Source organism: Gavia stellata, chromosome 1 (assembly GCF_030936135.1).
Source record: "Gavia stellata isolate bGavSte3 chromosome 1, bGavSte3.hap2, whole genome shotgun sequence".
NCBI lineage: Eukaryota > Metazoa > Chordata > Aves > Gaviiformes > Gaviidae > Gavia > Gavia stellata.
The window spans coordinates 91,644,692-91,661,431 of record NC_082594.1 but is presented as its reverse complement, the minus strand read 5'-3'; the positions used below and the strand labels follow the sequence as shown (position 1 = coordinate 91,661,431).

The 16,740-nt window shown below is 35.5% G+C and overlaps 1 protein-coding gene across 2 annotated transcripts in view; it reads left to right on the top strand.

Moving 5' to 3' along the window:
• DMD (dystrophin) overlaps nt 1-16,740 on the top strand; it is a 907,831-nt gene that overhangs the window by 643,271 nt on the left and 247,820 nt on the right. For both annotated transcript variants that reach the window (XM_059827200.1, XM_059827195.1), the window contains one exon: nt 10,201-10,390. In XM_059827200.1, coding sequence (XP_059683183.1) covers nt 10,201-10,390 — 190 coding nt within the window. The remainder of the gene's footprint in view (nt 1-10,200; nt 10,391-16,740) is intronic.

Here is a 16,740-nt window from a genome sequence, read left to right as displayed (position 1 = left end):
GAGTACCCATTCCCAATAGAAGGCTTCATTTCTATTTCTGATGGAAACACACTTTAGTGTTTGTATAGATGTATACATTGTCTTCATAGGTGGTTTCTCCTTCTAGATATATATTTGTTTGGGTACTGTCTGATTATGGGGGGGCAACATTTAGCTAGTCATAAATATTAAAGGTTTTTGAACATAATTACATGTTCATGTGGTGTCATCAGCAATTTACTACATATATAATGTGCTTAGCTTTAACTGGGTCAAATGAACTAGTCATTAAATTTACTAGAATAATGTCTACTTAGGACTAGGACTTCGGACTATTAATGTCTACTTAAGACTATTAAAATCAGTAGGATAAATAAGCCGCTCTTGTTCAGATTGTCATTCTGAATAAGCTGCGGCACCTTAAACAGCTGTCTGTCCAGCATTTAGGCACCAAGATGTTTGTATCTAAGTGTTTCATCCATAGGAGTTCCTTGGGATAACACAGAGCACAGGGGACATCACCTCATGATTTGTCATCACGTCCCCTGTGTTCTTCTTACTCAGATACTAACCAGTTCTGGTCACTATCTGCTTCTGAGCTGAATATTACAGAGCTGGACCTTGACGGTCATCGTTATTTCTTTTTAGCAGTTGTATGCTTCTTAAAATATATTGACATATTGGAATAGTTGTTTTAAAATTTTTTGAGTCAATCTGATCTGTCAGCATCTTTTTGTAATGTGATTACTACTTAAGGCCTATGTTTTAGAGGGGGAAAAAATGTGTGTGTTTATCTGTTTTAGTGTTACTCTCACTTAATCTAAGATGATGCATGGTACAGTAAGAACTGTAAGTGCTGCCAGAGAAGTTTTCCTGGCTGGAAACTGAGGCTTCTTTCTCTTGCATGGTAGCAAATCAGTGTTCTGCTAGGCCATTGAGCTCAGCCCTCAGAGGTTGCGGTTTTAAATGAAAACTACACTAACAGTTTAATAGTATCCTTTGTGAGCACTAATTGATTTCATGTAATGCCATCAGTGCATTTCACAGTCTTATTAAATTTAGTTGTTTCTACAGTAATTAAGGGTAAGAAAACAAGTGTCTTTAGAATAGAATTATTTTCATAATCAGTTTTAATTATGCTTCACTGTCTTAGAAAGCAAAGATCTTATCTTAATAAATTTTATCTGAGTAATTAATATGCTGTTTATTAGATGGCACTGTTGACTGCCTTGGAATCTCAAAAGAATTATGTGTTTTGGAATGCAAGGAAAAACTTAATTCTACATATTATAGACTGTGAAGTGTGAAGAAGACTTAAACAGAACAATAATCTTTTTGCTTCTTTTGGTAGAATAAGAGACTAGTTTTGCCTGTTTGTTTATAGTTCTGATTTTAGGATTTCTTCTTCTTCTGACTTCTCTCTTTAATGGGAATACCAGAATTATTAAATGTTATCTTCCCATGTTTTGTTGGGGCATTACTTGAATAATTCAAGGGTTAGATTGGAATCTGTTCCATGAGTTCAGAGAATTGAGGGAGGGGTGGGGGGTGGAGGTGGTGTTTGTGGGACTGTTTGTTGTGGGGTTTTTTTTTGTTTGGGTTTTTTCTGTTTCTTTGTTTTGTTTTTTAAGATACTTCCTTTAAGTTTTGACTAAGGGCTCTTTAGAAAAGCCTCTTGACTGAGTCTATCAGAACATTATTCTGTATCTACAAGTCATTTTTAATGATACTTCATTTGTCTGTGATTGTTGTGTGTTGTTAACATTCCCTTTTCTTTAACCTGGTATTTCTTAAGATTTACTCTTTGGAAAGTGAATTATTTTAATGAAAATTTATCAGGAGATTAGAAATCCCAAGCAAACATAAAATGTTTCAATAACATAAAAGATAACCTGTAATTAACTTTAATTACAAAGAAATTACAATGATCCACTTAGATTCATTAATGATTTTTCTGTAGTTCACAATGTAAGTAAGTTTGATAATCTATGGATATGATGAACACAGGGAAAATGTACACTCATATTATGTTTTTATATATTCTAGACCTATGCCAAGTCAAGAAGGGAAAAGGAGACAAAAGCAACAGGGGCAAGAAAAGCCTGTTAGAAAAAATTCCCTCTAACTCACTCTGTGATTGCCATCCCATTAAGAGGCATTTGGGGAATGTGGTATCCCATAAGTGAACAGAGTATAAGGAGAGACATAAATTATTTTTAAAAAGGTTGACGAGGAATTTTCCTCCATGATAACACAGATCCTCTGTGCTGATGTTGGCAGGTGCTTATTTAAAAAGAGGTTATTTAAAGGTCCTATACAGAAATCTATATATGTGATTTTGTGCCCCAGGGTGTGATTACCTTTGCTTTTAGCAACTCTTCTCAGTCTGACAAATAATGGGGTAGAAGAGATGGGGGATTAATATCCAAGGTTGATCTGAAACTTCATAAACACAAATTTTTCCTTTTTTCCGCTTTTTCTCATTAAATATCAATGGTGCTTTAATAAAGAAAAGTAAGGAGCAAACAGTGTGAATTCAAAAATATGTTTTTAAATTTCTTTAGTGTCTTTAGTAACAAAGAGAGCAGTTCAAAGGAAAATGCTGGGGGGTTTTGATTATTTCTGTTATTTTCATACAGGGTCTGGCTATTTTGAGAAGGGCTATGACAGATATAAGACTAGAAATAAGCCAGCCAATGAACAATAGCAAAAGAAATAGTTTTTCTCTCTTGCTGCATCCATTTTCCTAGGTACATAAGCACGAGAAACATTTTTAAATACAGTATATTTTCTGGTTTTGCAGAGTTTTACAATAGAAAAACTGGTCAGGAATAAACAATTGCATCTTGCTTAGCAGAGTGAATAACTGTTCTAGTTAGACTGTCATCATTTAGGAAACTGTGTGTGATTATCATGGAAAGACATAGCAAGACAGATAGTTTGAGTTCAAATCGGAGGATGGGGCCATTGAGGGGTTTTGTTCTTCTTTCCTGCAGAAGTAAAGAGAATCAGCAGAGAACTGCCTTTGTGTGATTATTTTGCAGCAGCTGTTGCACTTAGTCTCTCTGCACAATTACACCTGGAATTTAAAATCATTTCACTGCTTATTCATACGTAATCAACATGGATAGTGCAGCCAAGACAGAGATGCTCTTCAACTTATCTGAAGACACTGAGAGTCAGCTTTCAGCCAGTAGATCACGTTGTTGAGGAATAAACGTAAGACAGAGAGAAGTAATGCATATAGAAATATAGAAAGAAATATGTCACTGGTAGGAATCCTGTTCATATTCCTGAATCAACAGGGCAGTACCTGTGTGTTCCCAATGGGCTCCAAAAACCAGCATTTTTTCTTGTTTATTTAAAGACCTTTCCCACCACTGAAATGAAATCTTTCCTTCTTCAGTTTTCCACATCAGCTGTCTTCAGAGAGATATTAGCAGTGACAAAGATGAGGCAAAGAGTTCTAGAAAGTTACTGTTGCCTTTTTAGAGGGAGGTTTTTCATCAGGTTTGTCCCTTACTCCTTACAGGAAGGGACTAAAGCACAAGATGACTGAAAAAACTGAAAGCCTGTCTTTCAAGTACAAAATTCTGTACCAGCCCACCAAAGCTTTCCTGGTTCCTCACTCAGAGTAATGGGAGGATAAGGGTCTGCGGATGAATGTCAGCTACATCTGAATGCTGATCCTTGGAGCGGTTCAGATGCTGGTATTTTAGCTCTGCATTTAGTTGCACTTTGAGGCTTTCTAACAGAAGTAATTTCAGAGGTAGAGTTGCACACAGGTGAGCAATCTCCATTACTCTAAGAGTAACTGGGTAAAGAATATTTTCCAACAAGCCAGACGAAATAGTGATAGTAGGACGTAAGCTTGTATATATAAAGATCACTCAAAAAATTCAGATCCACATACATGTGCCAATGCTCCACAGGAGAGAAAAGCTAGTAACCTCTATCAGGATGGTCAAAATAAAAGGAATATTTAAGCAAAAATGTTATTGGAAAAATACTGTATGTCCCTCAGTGAGGTGTCAGGCTGGTTGAGCTCCTGAAAACCGGATGGAAGCAGTACTTAAAATGTTGTCTCAACATAGTTTTCCACACTTAACATGCATCAGCCATTCCAGAGTTAATCTGCAGATTAATCACTTACTAACATGTATTAAAAACTTTAACTGGCACTATAAAATATAGTCCCTAGATTCTGGAAGAAAGTTCATCTAAGCAGCATTCCCAAAATAAATTAGCATGATTTATTTTGAAATTGCATTTCAAAGTTCTATCAATAACAGTTATTTTAAGAAATTAATGTTCATTTTAACAATTTAATTTTCTTTTTGTATGTGACATTTCCTCTTCTCCCTCACTTTATCTGAGGTTAAATTATTCTTTATTATTATTCTATTCATTAAATAGATTCTTTATCAGTCCAAGATAAAGCAGCTGAAGAAGTTACCAGTAAGAGCTTAAATTTATTTAGTAGTAAAAATTAAATGTTCCAGTAAAGCTTTGCAATTGTTCCTTTGTCACACTGGCAGAAGGGATATGATACTCATGAAAAAGTGCAAACTGCTTCCAGCATTAGCAGGAAGATGCATGTAGTTCAAATTGTCTGTGGTAGTTGGCTCCAGAAGAGGGAAATTCAGGTAGCTTTTTTAATTGTATGGAATTGTAATGTATGAAAGGAGAAAATACGGTTATATAGAGAGAACCACATGAACTATAGAAGTAAAACCATTTACTGATACTTCGTCAGCCAGTAGTCCAGGATATTTTATTTCACATCTCGGTGTGATAACATTAGATCACCACAGTCTGCAGATGGAAGTGGGATTTGGTGATCTATTGAACACTGAATGATAGAGAATTTCTCCACTGTTATCGTCCTTAAGGAAATACCTGTGGAACATAAATTTGTTAGTTTGTCCATTATAAATATTTTCTGTGTTCACTCTTCAATATATTTCCTTATGTATTATGTATTTTGTATTAATACAGTGTAGTCTACATTGGCATAAAGCTCTGCACTTAACTTCCTGTTATCTGAGCATTTCAAAGCATTATTTAAACACTGACCCTCACAACTTATCTTGTAATGTGAATAAGCATTACAGTTTCAAATAGACAGAGACTCAGAAAATGCAAGTGATTAATTCCAACTTATGTAGCAAATACTACAGCTGAAGAAAAATCTGTTATTCACACTCATGGAGACTCTCCAAACACTGTATTCCTTGTGTTGTATGGGATTGGGGATTGTTGAATGAAGAACTCTTGCAATATATTTAATGACACCATCATTGCAGACGACACCAAGTTGGGCGGGAGTGTTGATCTGCTTGAGGGTAGGAAGGCTCTGCCGAGCGATCCGGACAAGCTGGATTGATGGGACGAGGTCAATTGTATGAGGTTCAACAAGGCCGAGTGCCGGGTCCTGCACTTGGGTCACAACAACCCCATGCAACGTTACAGTCTGGGGGAAGATTGGCTGGAAAGTTGCCAGTGGAAAAGGACCTGGGGGTGTTGGTCAACAGCCAGCTGAATATGAGCCAGCAGTGTGCCCAGGTGGCCAAGAAGGTAAACAGCATCTTGGCCTGTATCAGAAATGGTGTGGTCAGCAGGAGCAGGGAGGTGATCGTGCCCCTGTACTCGGCACTGGTGAGGCCGCACCTCGGATACTGTGTTCAGTTTTGGGCCCCTCACTACAAGAAAGACATTGAGGTGCTGGAGCGTGTCCAGAGAAGGGCGACGAAGCTGGTGAGGGGTCTGGAGCACAAGTCTTATGAGGAGCGGTTGGGGGAACCGGGGTTGTTCAGTCTGGAGAAGAGGAGGCTGAGGGGAGACCTTATCACTCTTTACAATTACCTGAAAGGGGGTTGTGGTGAGGTGGGTGCTGTTCTCTTCTCCCAAGTGACTAGCGACAGGACAAGAGGAAATGGCCTCAAGTTGCACCAGGGGAGGTTCAGGCTGGATATTAGGAAAAATTTCTTTACTGAGAGAGTGGTGAAGCACTGGAACAGGCTGCCCAGGGAAGTGGTGGAGTCACCCTCCCTGGAAGTGTTCAAGGAACATGTGGATGTGACATTGTGGGACCTGGTTTAGTGGGCATGGTGGTGTTGGGTTGATGATTGGACTTGATGATCTTACATGTCTTTTCCAAGCTTAATGATTCCGTGATTCTCATACCTCAGCACTTTCTCTTCTTGATAGATTCCATAACAAGATGTTCAGTTTTATATATTTTGTATTTTGTTGTATGTATTTATTTTATATGTATATCACAGTACGGACTCTGACTTTTACTTAATAATGCAGTACCTTGCTTATGAACTTAAGATCACACAGATTTCAGGTAATTTATTTTTCTCCTGTTTATTTTCCCAAACATTTGCAAACAGCTATGGTTTAAAAATATTAGCTTTAAAAGTTCTCAGCATCACAGCAATGTCTTGTAGCAGAGGCTGGTATTTTTTTTCTTTTTTTCCATGGATTTTGTTTTAAACCCTTAAAAACTTCCTGTGAATATAAATGTTCACACTTACACACATTGTGTGACTCACTTCCTCTGACGTGCCTCCATCTTCCCTCAACTTGATGACTTCAGCTAACACATTCTTAAGAGAGTACCATAACTTCTGTCCTGCAACAAAGCTCATATGACAACTAGAGTTGGTCAGGCCTCTGTCACTGATGCCACTAGTTCCTAAAAATCAGTCCCCAGACTAGATTGGGAATCATCTTACCTACCTTTAATTGTGTAAAATTTAGGCTTTTGTAAAATTAAAATTGTGTAAGCTTTAGGTAACTTACCATTATAGTCAAGAGAAAAAAATTGACTCTGACTTTGAATCTGGTTCAACAGATGTGTACAGAAAAGCGAGGAGGAATTAAATTCTAGAAATGCTTGTCTCCATGTTTTGCAGAGGGAGTGTAGTTTCCTAACTTCTGTGTGTCTAGATGAAAATAAGATGAATCCCACCTTTAGTATTTCTCCCATGAATAGGAAGCTTTTGGTTATACCACTATGTGCTTATTTTTATATCACAGTAGAACAGAGAAAAACAGGATCATTCCATTAAAAATAATTTTTGTTACAGTTTTTTTCAGCAGTATTTTGCAGTGTTCCTACTGTGCAGTTTTCCATTTACTAAAATGTATTTCTGCTTACTTCATGTTCTTTTCTTACAGCTTGCACTCACTATGGAATTAAACATATTTGGATGATACAGTCTAAAAAGAAAGCATCTTTATTTTGATTTTGTGCAATGATTTCTTGTTCGATATACGTATTTTTGTCTCCCCTATAATTTTGTGCAATTTATCTTATCACACACTGGACTTGATAGTCAGTTTTCTTATTCATTTTTAGACCTTCTTTTCTCTATTCCAACCTCTTAATTTTGAAGTAATTAGAGAGCCGAGCAGAGTGAAGCTTATTGATACACTGCAGAGCTGTCAATGTAGCTGAATGTTTGTTGCATGTTAGATGTATCAAAATTTAAAATGCAAAGTACTAGATATTTCCTGGTGAGTGTATTAGTATGCTTATAGATAAGCATACATATCTATAGGCTGAAAGAATTATATGTCATAAGATTTCTGTGCATTAGAATAGAAGTGCCAGAAGAGTCTTCATAACTAAAACTTCATTCTTTACCCAGATCAATAAGATAATGTATTTTTTCATGTAGTCTGGAAGTTTCTCTAAAACACAAATTCTGATTTTGAGTAATACTTCTAATAGCTCTCCCTTTAAATATATTTTTCATACCTGTGCTTGTGTTCTTATAGATTAAAACTGCACTAGGTATTTATACAGGTGGATGAATGTGGCTTTGGATCCTACTTCTCAGGATACCATGCAAAAAGTGAAACATACACATAGACTTAAGCCCTCTTTTTTTCTTTTTTCTTTTTTTTTAAAAAATCTCACTGTGTATTTGCAGAATGCTATTATTAGAGCATTGCTATGTATTCATAGGAATTCAGGTGGATTGTAGTTAAAAAATGTGCCTTTAATATTTTGAAGAACTGCATGCGAAAAAAGTGTTTTACCTGATTCTGCAAAGGCACTGACATTAGCTGTCATGTTGCACACTGAAAATTTAATTAGAATAATGGTATAAAGCATATCTTACAATAGAATTGTGCTCTGAAGAACTGCATAAAATATTTTTAGTTTATGTAAGTTTATTCAATTTCCAAGTTCTGTCGAATAAATGTGATGCTATTTTTGAGCTAAAAGCAATAAATAGGTCAATACAGTATTTTACAGGTAAAAGATTTTCTGTTTCTTGTCTTTTTTTCCAAGTTTATACTGATTTAATGTATATTACTATATTTAGATGTGATAATGTTTAGATTTAATTATGTTTTAGTTTAACAAAAGAACAACAAATTATTTCATTGCAGTGGTTTTAAATTTGAAGAGTGGCCTAACCACAAGCCATGCTTATGTCCATGTAGAATAAAGATGGGAAAGAGATAATGTTCACTATTCTGAAGCTAAGTGTGTCTCACTGTCATCCTAAGAGGCCTCTGGGAACACATTCTAATACAGGTTAAGTAGTGCCATGGTGTGGAGAATTCTTGGCAAGAGATGCATCTGAGATAAAAATCCAGTCCATTTTTAACTTTTACAAAATTGGTGGAAGACTTTGTATTGAGGCATTCAATAGCTTTCTCAGTTTCTGAATCAAAAACAGATCCAAGAGTAAATTCCTTTTTTCACAAAATGGTTGGGAAAAGCAAATAAGATGTTAAAGGATTAAAAATATGATAGAAATATGGTAGCTGTTGTGAGATTTCACTCTTAGGGAGGATTTTTTTCTTTTTTTTCTGAAATAGTTGTCCTCACCTGTACTCTGACGGAATTTTTCTGTTCTTATTATCCCCTGCTGCAATTTACTTATATGCTTGTTGAAAAACATGCTAAGTCAGTGCCACTTGGCAAAACTTGTGTTAATTTTTTGTTTCTTTTCGTACTTGAACTAGTGTACTAGGTTTTAGGGTGATATCATTAGTTATCAAGGAGTACAACCTCTTCATGACAGCAAACAGGATTTGAAATAGAAATTAGCACTTAGAAATTTCATGGCCTCCTCTGGTAAAGTTATGCTAAATTACAACTTGAGAAATTATATCTGCTAAAATCTAGTATCTTAGTCTCTGTCTAAATAACTATAAAACTAGACAGGAAATCTATCTAGAAATATCCAGATCATCACAGATTTGTAGACTAAACATAGGTGTGCATCAAATTGCATTCATTCCTCTTGAAGTAACATAAATTATCAAATGACTTTACTATATATTTTCTGAGCTTAAAAAATTACACAGTTATCATGCTGATATTAAACAAATATGCACGTGACACAATAGCTAAGTAGCCTTGACAGACTCATGTTAATGAACGCATGTCACACTTACCTGCTCACATTTCTAAACCCATACTTAGCTCAAGTTCAGTGTAAAAAATTGGTGAGTACATGTGACACCTACATTGCACATGAATGCTGACAGAACACAGATATACTTTAACGTTTTTTCAGCACCAGAATTGCTGGAGCCTTCAGTGTTCTTTCCCAAGCTATGATTTAGATGTTCCCCAAGGATAAGATAGACTTTGTATTTAAAAATTGTATTTTATCATGTAACTGATAGAGTTCTTTCTTGTCATTTATCACATTCATATTAAAAAAAACCAAAACAAAACACAAAAAAAATCCACAAACTCCAGTGTTATTAGGGTTTAAGGTGGTGAACGCAATCTCCAAAGGTTTCAAGTCGTAAAAACTAATAATTAATTTCATCGTACCATGCAGTGGCCAGGAACTATTTTGTGATTTCTAAAAATAAGCAAGTTTTCCCATTGTGGTGTTAATGACAAATAAGAAAATAATCTTTGATTAAAACAAATCAGGGAATTAATTCTGATTTATTTTTTTTAATTGTGCATCTTTCAGGCGTAGTACTTTCAAAGAAGTACTTTTGCTTAATTTTTTACCAGATGAATTCCATTTACTACTGCTCAGGAGAAAAAATATAAAAGGAAGCCTACCTGCCAAACATACAGTGCAAGTTCTTTAGCTAATGTATCCACAAACTTACCTTGATTGGTACTTGAAAAATATATAGTGTGTCTTTGTTATATTTTGATTTAATGATTAAGATTTGTTTTCTTCCAAAGAGTGCTGCCTTTGACTATTTGTACTTGCACAGGGTTTTTGAGCGTGAAGCTGCACTGGAATCAGCCCTAAGAATGTTGCAGCAGTTCTACCTGGATCTCGAAAAGTTCCTTGCTTGGCTTACAGAAGCTGAAACAACTGCGAATGTCCTGCAGGATGCTACACGCAAAGAAAAGATACTAGAGGATGCCAAAACGGTTCGGGAGCTCATGAAACAGTGGCAGGTAAGTCAAGCGCTTCAGTTTAGAGACATGTCAGGTATCCAATCTGGTGGAGTTTTTTCCAGCATGCAGCAACTCAACAAAACTGGAATTGTTTTAAAAAAGAGAACTGGTTCTACTACTAACCCTTAAGTGTTGCTTTGGAAATTGTTGCAGGGACCTAATGTGAGTCTCATCATGATTCTGTCTGACATCTTTCAGCATATAACACATTTGAAAAAATGTCTCAAAGTACAGCTTTAAAATGTGCAGAAAGGAAACTTTGCTGAAATGGGCATTTAGATTTTTTTATCACATAAAAAATTAATTACTCTGCCAAGATACAGTCCTGCATTGAGCACTTGACAGACATGAGAGTTTACTAAGCATTTCTAATATTTATGGAAGTTACATAAATTGCATCAAGTTTATTCTCTGTAGCTTAACTGAATTAGTTTTCCTCCATTACTTTCAAATACATGAAAAATGTTAATTTGGTATTTGGCTGACTATTGTCAACATGCTCTGTTGTGATAACAAAAAGAAATAATGATTAAAATTTTCACAGTTAATGGCTGGACAGTTTTCAGACAGTTGTTTTCCTCTGGAAATAAAAAAATCTTAAAAAAGAGAGAGAATTTTGTATTTTGTGTTCTGGAAAATCTTGAGGAGAAAGAAGAATTATTAAATGAGATGGTGCTGTTGAAATATGTTGCTATACTTTCATTGTGCTTTATTCACTATTTATTCAGTATTATCAAGAAGAATACACATATGTCTGTATGAGGTCTTAGACTTCTTAAATATGAGGTTGGTTGGCTGTTTGGAAGGCAGAGCCCTTTCTTCCAATATTCCTTGATAGTGCATGACTTCCATGTTGACAGAAAGTTCAAAACTGGAAATTCCAGGCACTGAAGGCTCTATACCTTAATTTATTTTGAAAAACATACTGTGAAAAATTTTAGTTATAAATTATTATGCTGAGTAAGTACATTGGATGGAAATACTGCTACCTTCTTTTGGCACTGCTGTATTAGTACATGTTTTTAACTATTTGACTGAGCTGCTAAATTCCATTACATTATACTCTGAAGTCTACAGTTGTTGCACTGGACAAAAGTGAAGTCTGAACCACATTTTTAATACTGATGTATCTTCATGTTAATTTGATTTTATAGTAATATACCTTAAGTCCTCATGTGTTTCTGAAGTCAGTTGCATGATTGTGGAAAGCAGATTTAAATGGAAGAGAGTTCTAGACTGAGTGGTTAATTTTCAATATAGGCTATCTTTTTATAGTCTTTAGATTAGGTTTTTGGTTGTAATGGTGCTAAAACAATTGGATTATCACATATTCGCAGAAGCTTATTTTTGATGTGATCATTGAAAAATTGATTATTTGGCAAAATAGAGATACCTAAAAATTTAGATCAAATGCTTTATTTTCAACTCTAATGGAGCTTTGCAGACGTGGTTATTTCTCAAATAGTATCCTGTTTTTTTTTAATTTCCGCATAAGAACGATTCAGAGCTATAGACGAAAGGAAAAGTAAATGTATACAAGTCCTTCCCTCCATAAATAATTAATGAAGTACATAAAATATCTATTATGTGAATAATTGCTTTGAACTGTAAGCTTTCTTCTAAAGATCTTTCTGCACTTCAGTTGAGATATAAGATTAAATTTTCAATTCTTCTTTCCAGGTTTTTGGTATTTAAATTCCGGATCTTCTAAAGCAGGAAGGGTAAAAACTGTTGTAGAGTCTCTATTTGTTTCACTTCCAAAAAGCAAACATTAGTCTGTTCACTAATCTAGGCTGAACAAGAGAAATCATTCTTACATCTTAAGAAGAAACATTAGTATGCAGAGGCAAAAAAGTGGTTGTTATATTGTCTTTTGCTCCCAAAAGATTCATACATACCTGTCCACCAACAGCACAATAATTTTAGACTTTAGTTAGAGTTGATGATTGCAGGAGGAAATACTTTGATAGTGTGGTTTGTTGTGGGCTTTTTTCATTTGCGTCTGCATGCTGATCTGTTTCTATGTAGATCGACTTGGTTTTCTTCCTGGGCCTATCACTGTTTGTGTCAGCCTCTTTATATCATTTTTAAGCCTCAAAAAGAAACCTCATAATATAACAAGCACAAGTGGATTTTCAAATGCCCTTCTCCTGAAGGGAGTCGGATGGATATCTTTCTAAAAGCTGGTAGAAGTGTCCTTTGGTTTTTTCTTCCTCAAGTAGAAGAAAATTTCCTTATTTCTACTGGAATAAGGAAAGTTCTGTTTAAGTAAACAGAATGTGTCTTTTTTTAGAAATCATAATTGGCAAAGACCATTTTTTTTCTGGCCATTCAAGATCTGCACCTTCTTCCATTTCATTAAATTATCACTGATCTGAGACATAGTCATTAACTACAATTAATTTAAAAGGATGAGTCTTTTTACTAGTGTGTGTTCTTAGTAATTAGAGCATCATTTTTAGTCAGTTCTCTTATTAGAATAGGGATTTCAGTAACAGCAAATGTTTTAGGTTCAGGAAAGTTAACTGTAAATTATTTGAATCAAGCAGTGCATTTGTTTACTCAGTAATACAATGTGTTAACGTGTTTGAAGCTGTTGTAGTGACCGCAGGTTTTTCTGGAGACTTTGCATTATTCTCAAATGATAAATGGTGCTCACCATTACTAGAGGGACATATGTGCAGATGAAAACACAAACTTACATAAACTTCTGTTTCTCCACTAGTACCTGATAGATTTTCCTGATTATGTGTGAGTTTCATATAAAGTGAATGGACAATGCCAGTAAAAGTCAGTTGGAAACAAAGTATGGGAGTAAGTAAGTGGAAGCTATGGCTACAGATACACTAGCAAGTTAAATATCATCGAATCATAGAATGGTTTGGATTGGAAAGGGACCTTAAAGATCGTGTAGTTCCAACCCCCCCGGCCATGGGCAGGGACACCTTCCACTAGACCAGGTTCCTCGAAGCCCTGTCCAGCCTGACCTTGAACACTTCCAGGGTTGAGGCATCAACAACTTCTCTGGGCAACCCATTCCAGTGCCTCACCACCCTCATAGTGAAGAATTTCTTCCTAATATCTAATCTCAATCTACCCTCTTTCAGTTTAAAGCCATTACCCCTTGTTCTATCACTACATTCCCTTGTAAAAAGTCCCTCTCCAGTTTTCTTGTAGGCCCCTTTCAGGTACTGGAAGGCTGCACTAAGGTGTCCCTGGAGCCTTCTCTTCTCCAGGCTGAACAACCCCAACTCCCTCAGCCTGTCCTCATAGGAGAGGTGCTCCAGCCCTCTCATCATCTTGATGGCCCTCCTCTGGACTCGTTCCAACAGGTCCATGTCCTTCCTATGTCGGGGGCCCCAGAGATGGACTCAGTACTCCAGGTGGGGTCTCACAAGAGCGGAGTAGAGGCGGAGAATCACCTCCCTTGACCTACTGGTCACACTCATTTTGATGCAGCCCAGAATACCATTGTCCTTGATCTTCTCTGGCGCTGAGGCCAGCTATAAGCAAAAAGCCACATCCATGTTTATGAACTGTTCTACAGTTCATGAAGTCAAATATTATGCTATGGCTATTCTTATATAAAACTTTCCATTAAAAAATAATTTGAATGACATAAGGAAATTATTCAAAAGCCAAAAAATATATAATAATAGTCTGAGAGTGCTTAGCTGTAAAATTAATTCATTAAGATGGGTAATTTTTGCAATAGTCAAAACACAGTGCTCCATATCAATAGTCTTCTTTGTAAAAGCTTTCTATCCAAATAGGTACAGTTTCCTGATAATGCTGCAAATATTGCCCATCCATGTTGTTACAGAACTAGACAATGGAGCAAATATTAAGGACTTTTACTTCTTAAAGGACAATTTTGTCAATAAAACAATTTTATTCACGTCAGTTGAATGGTCAGGAAAAAGAGTATGGCTTTTCATCCTTCCTCAGTTATTGCTGCATTGATTCTTCCAGTCTTCACACCCTGCTTGTAAGAGTTCTCTCTCACAATTAACTTTGATGCATAAGGATGAAAAGTAAGAACATGACAGAAGCGTGGCTGTTTGCGCACAGCTTATGCATGTAAAAGACAAACAAAAAGGAGCTTTAAGTCACTGGATTATCAGAAATATGTATTTATGTACTTTGTGGAAAAGGGTTGTTGCTCACTAATCAGCCCCATAAACCATAAATTGTAATAAGCCTTTTTTTACTTTGTACTGTGGGCCAGAAATGCACTTACCCTATAAAACACATCAGGCAATGACTTGTATCCCAAGCAACTTGGTATATAAATTGTACATGTGTAAAAAGACACACTGAAATACAGTCTATGACCTTAATATGTCTTTTAACAACCAGTATATGTACTATAACCACAAGCCCTGCCCCAGCATAGAAAAGATCCTAAATGCTTTCAGCCAGGATTACAGTTTTCCAATTGACTTTTTTTTCCTCATGAAGTCCTATTTTTTTTCTCTCATCAACCAGGCTGAATCCAGATCCTAGGAGGTAAAACAAAGTGGCAGTTTCTGATTAAAGATCACTGTCTCACTAGTCTTTAGAAAGAAACTTTGACTACCTAGGTTTATAGAGTTCATAGAAGTTATGACATATGGATTTAGATCTGCAGTTTCTGTTTTGTTCTTTCTGCCGTTGCATGGAGTTGGATAATGTGAAAATAGTCATGTCTTTAGGAGTCCTGAAATGTTACAATTTTGGTTTAATTTGCTATTTTTAGGCAACAGGAATAAAGCAGTGTTTTGATAAAGAATTCTCTACACAAATAATGAAAAACCTAAATTTCTGAGTTTAGTGGTAGCTTTATCTCATTGTCACTAGAAATGTTTATCTCACCTCTGGTGATCCTGCAGTTTTCTGCTTTACACTCTCAAACTTTAATTTATTTTTTTAAACAACTAGGAAAAGAATGTCTTGCTGTGTGGAAAGTGTTTTATATAGCAGAAGTTGCTTGTCTAGGAAAATCTCACATTTTTAGGTGTTTCTTTTGGTTTTCGTGTTCAGAAACCATTAGCTCAAATGTCACTAATAAAGATAAATCTTCCCCTAGCACTTAGCAGTTCATTCAGTAGCAGAAGGGTGAGACTTACATAACTGCACATTATAATTACCTGATGATGTAATTATACTAAACTGTTGCGTTATAAACATGCTGCTTGTTTATATAAGCGTGTATTTGCAGGCATCATTTGTCTGAACTGACAGCAATGTAATAGTTAAGGTGATTCACACAGAATACTTTCTGGAGAATTTTCAAGGATACAAGCCAGTTACTGCAAGGGGTTGTATAATTATGTGCCGATTTTTATTGTCTAGTTGAAACACATCATGTGTCCCCATGAGGCCTGGTTTGATAAGTAACCATATGAGGGAGATGAAAATAATTGATTTTACTTTCTGCTTTCATACTTCTAGTGATATGAACTCTCAGCTGTGTTAATTACTCCTCTGATTTGTCTTTTTAGCAATAACTGTATGTGACATTTTATACAGCTTATGTGATATTAGATATAATTTTGAAGCTCTTGTGGATTTATCCTGTTACTTTATGAATGCAATCATTTAATATTAAGCCTGTAGATGAAATTAATCACAGGTTTTTTTCACTGAAATTTGACAAAGAATACTGCATCTGACATCTAGTAAAACAATAACTGGAGAATGCTTCTATACTACATACACGGGTTACCAAATGTATCTGAAATAATCTATGATGACTGATGAATTATTGGTAGTGTAGACCAACTAAAAGTGTGACAGCATATGATAAATGAAGCAAAGTTAATAACTTTGGCATGAAACACATAGCAAATTTACTTTTTTTACCAGCTTCATGCTTACTTAGCCTATAACCTAAGTAGTTTTCCATTAGATGCAGGAGTTTTGCTGCTAATAATATGAAAAATTTGCAGTGCCTTAAGTTATACCTAAGAATGTATAGTATGGGCAGTACCCATATTTTCTTACAGTGTTGTTTTTATCTAAAACAAGGAACAGGAACAGCAGACTCTTGTCTCTTCTATTCCTATCAATACCTCACAGGTGTTCTTTTGTTTTTGAGGTGTTCAAACAGCTGTTTTTTCAGATGTAGGAAATTGAGGTAGATACATGTTCCTGACTCTTCTCAATTATTTAACAGTATAGGTTCTTTGAGAGAATAAATTCTTTCCAACTTTATTTCAAACATAATTTACATATAATTGCCCAGCACAGTTAATTTTGTGACATGATGTATGGATTAGATGATGCACCTGACTAACAGGGAAGAGAGTATCCTTGTTCAGTTCAATTAACTTTACTAAAAAATATTTAATAATAATTAATTTTCTAGT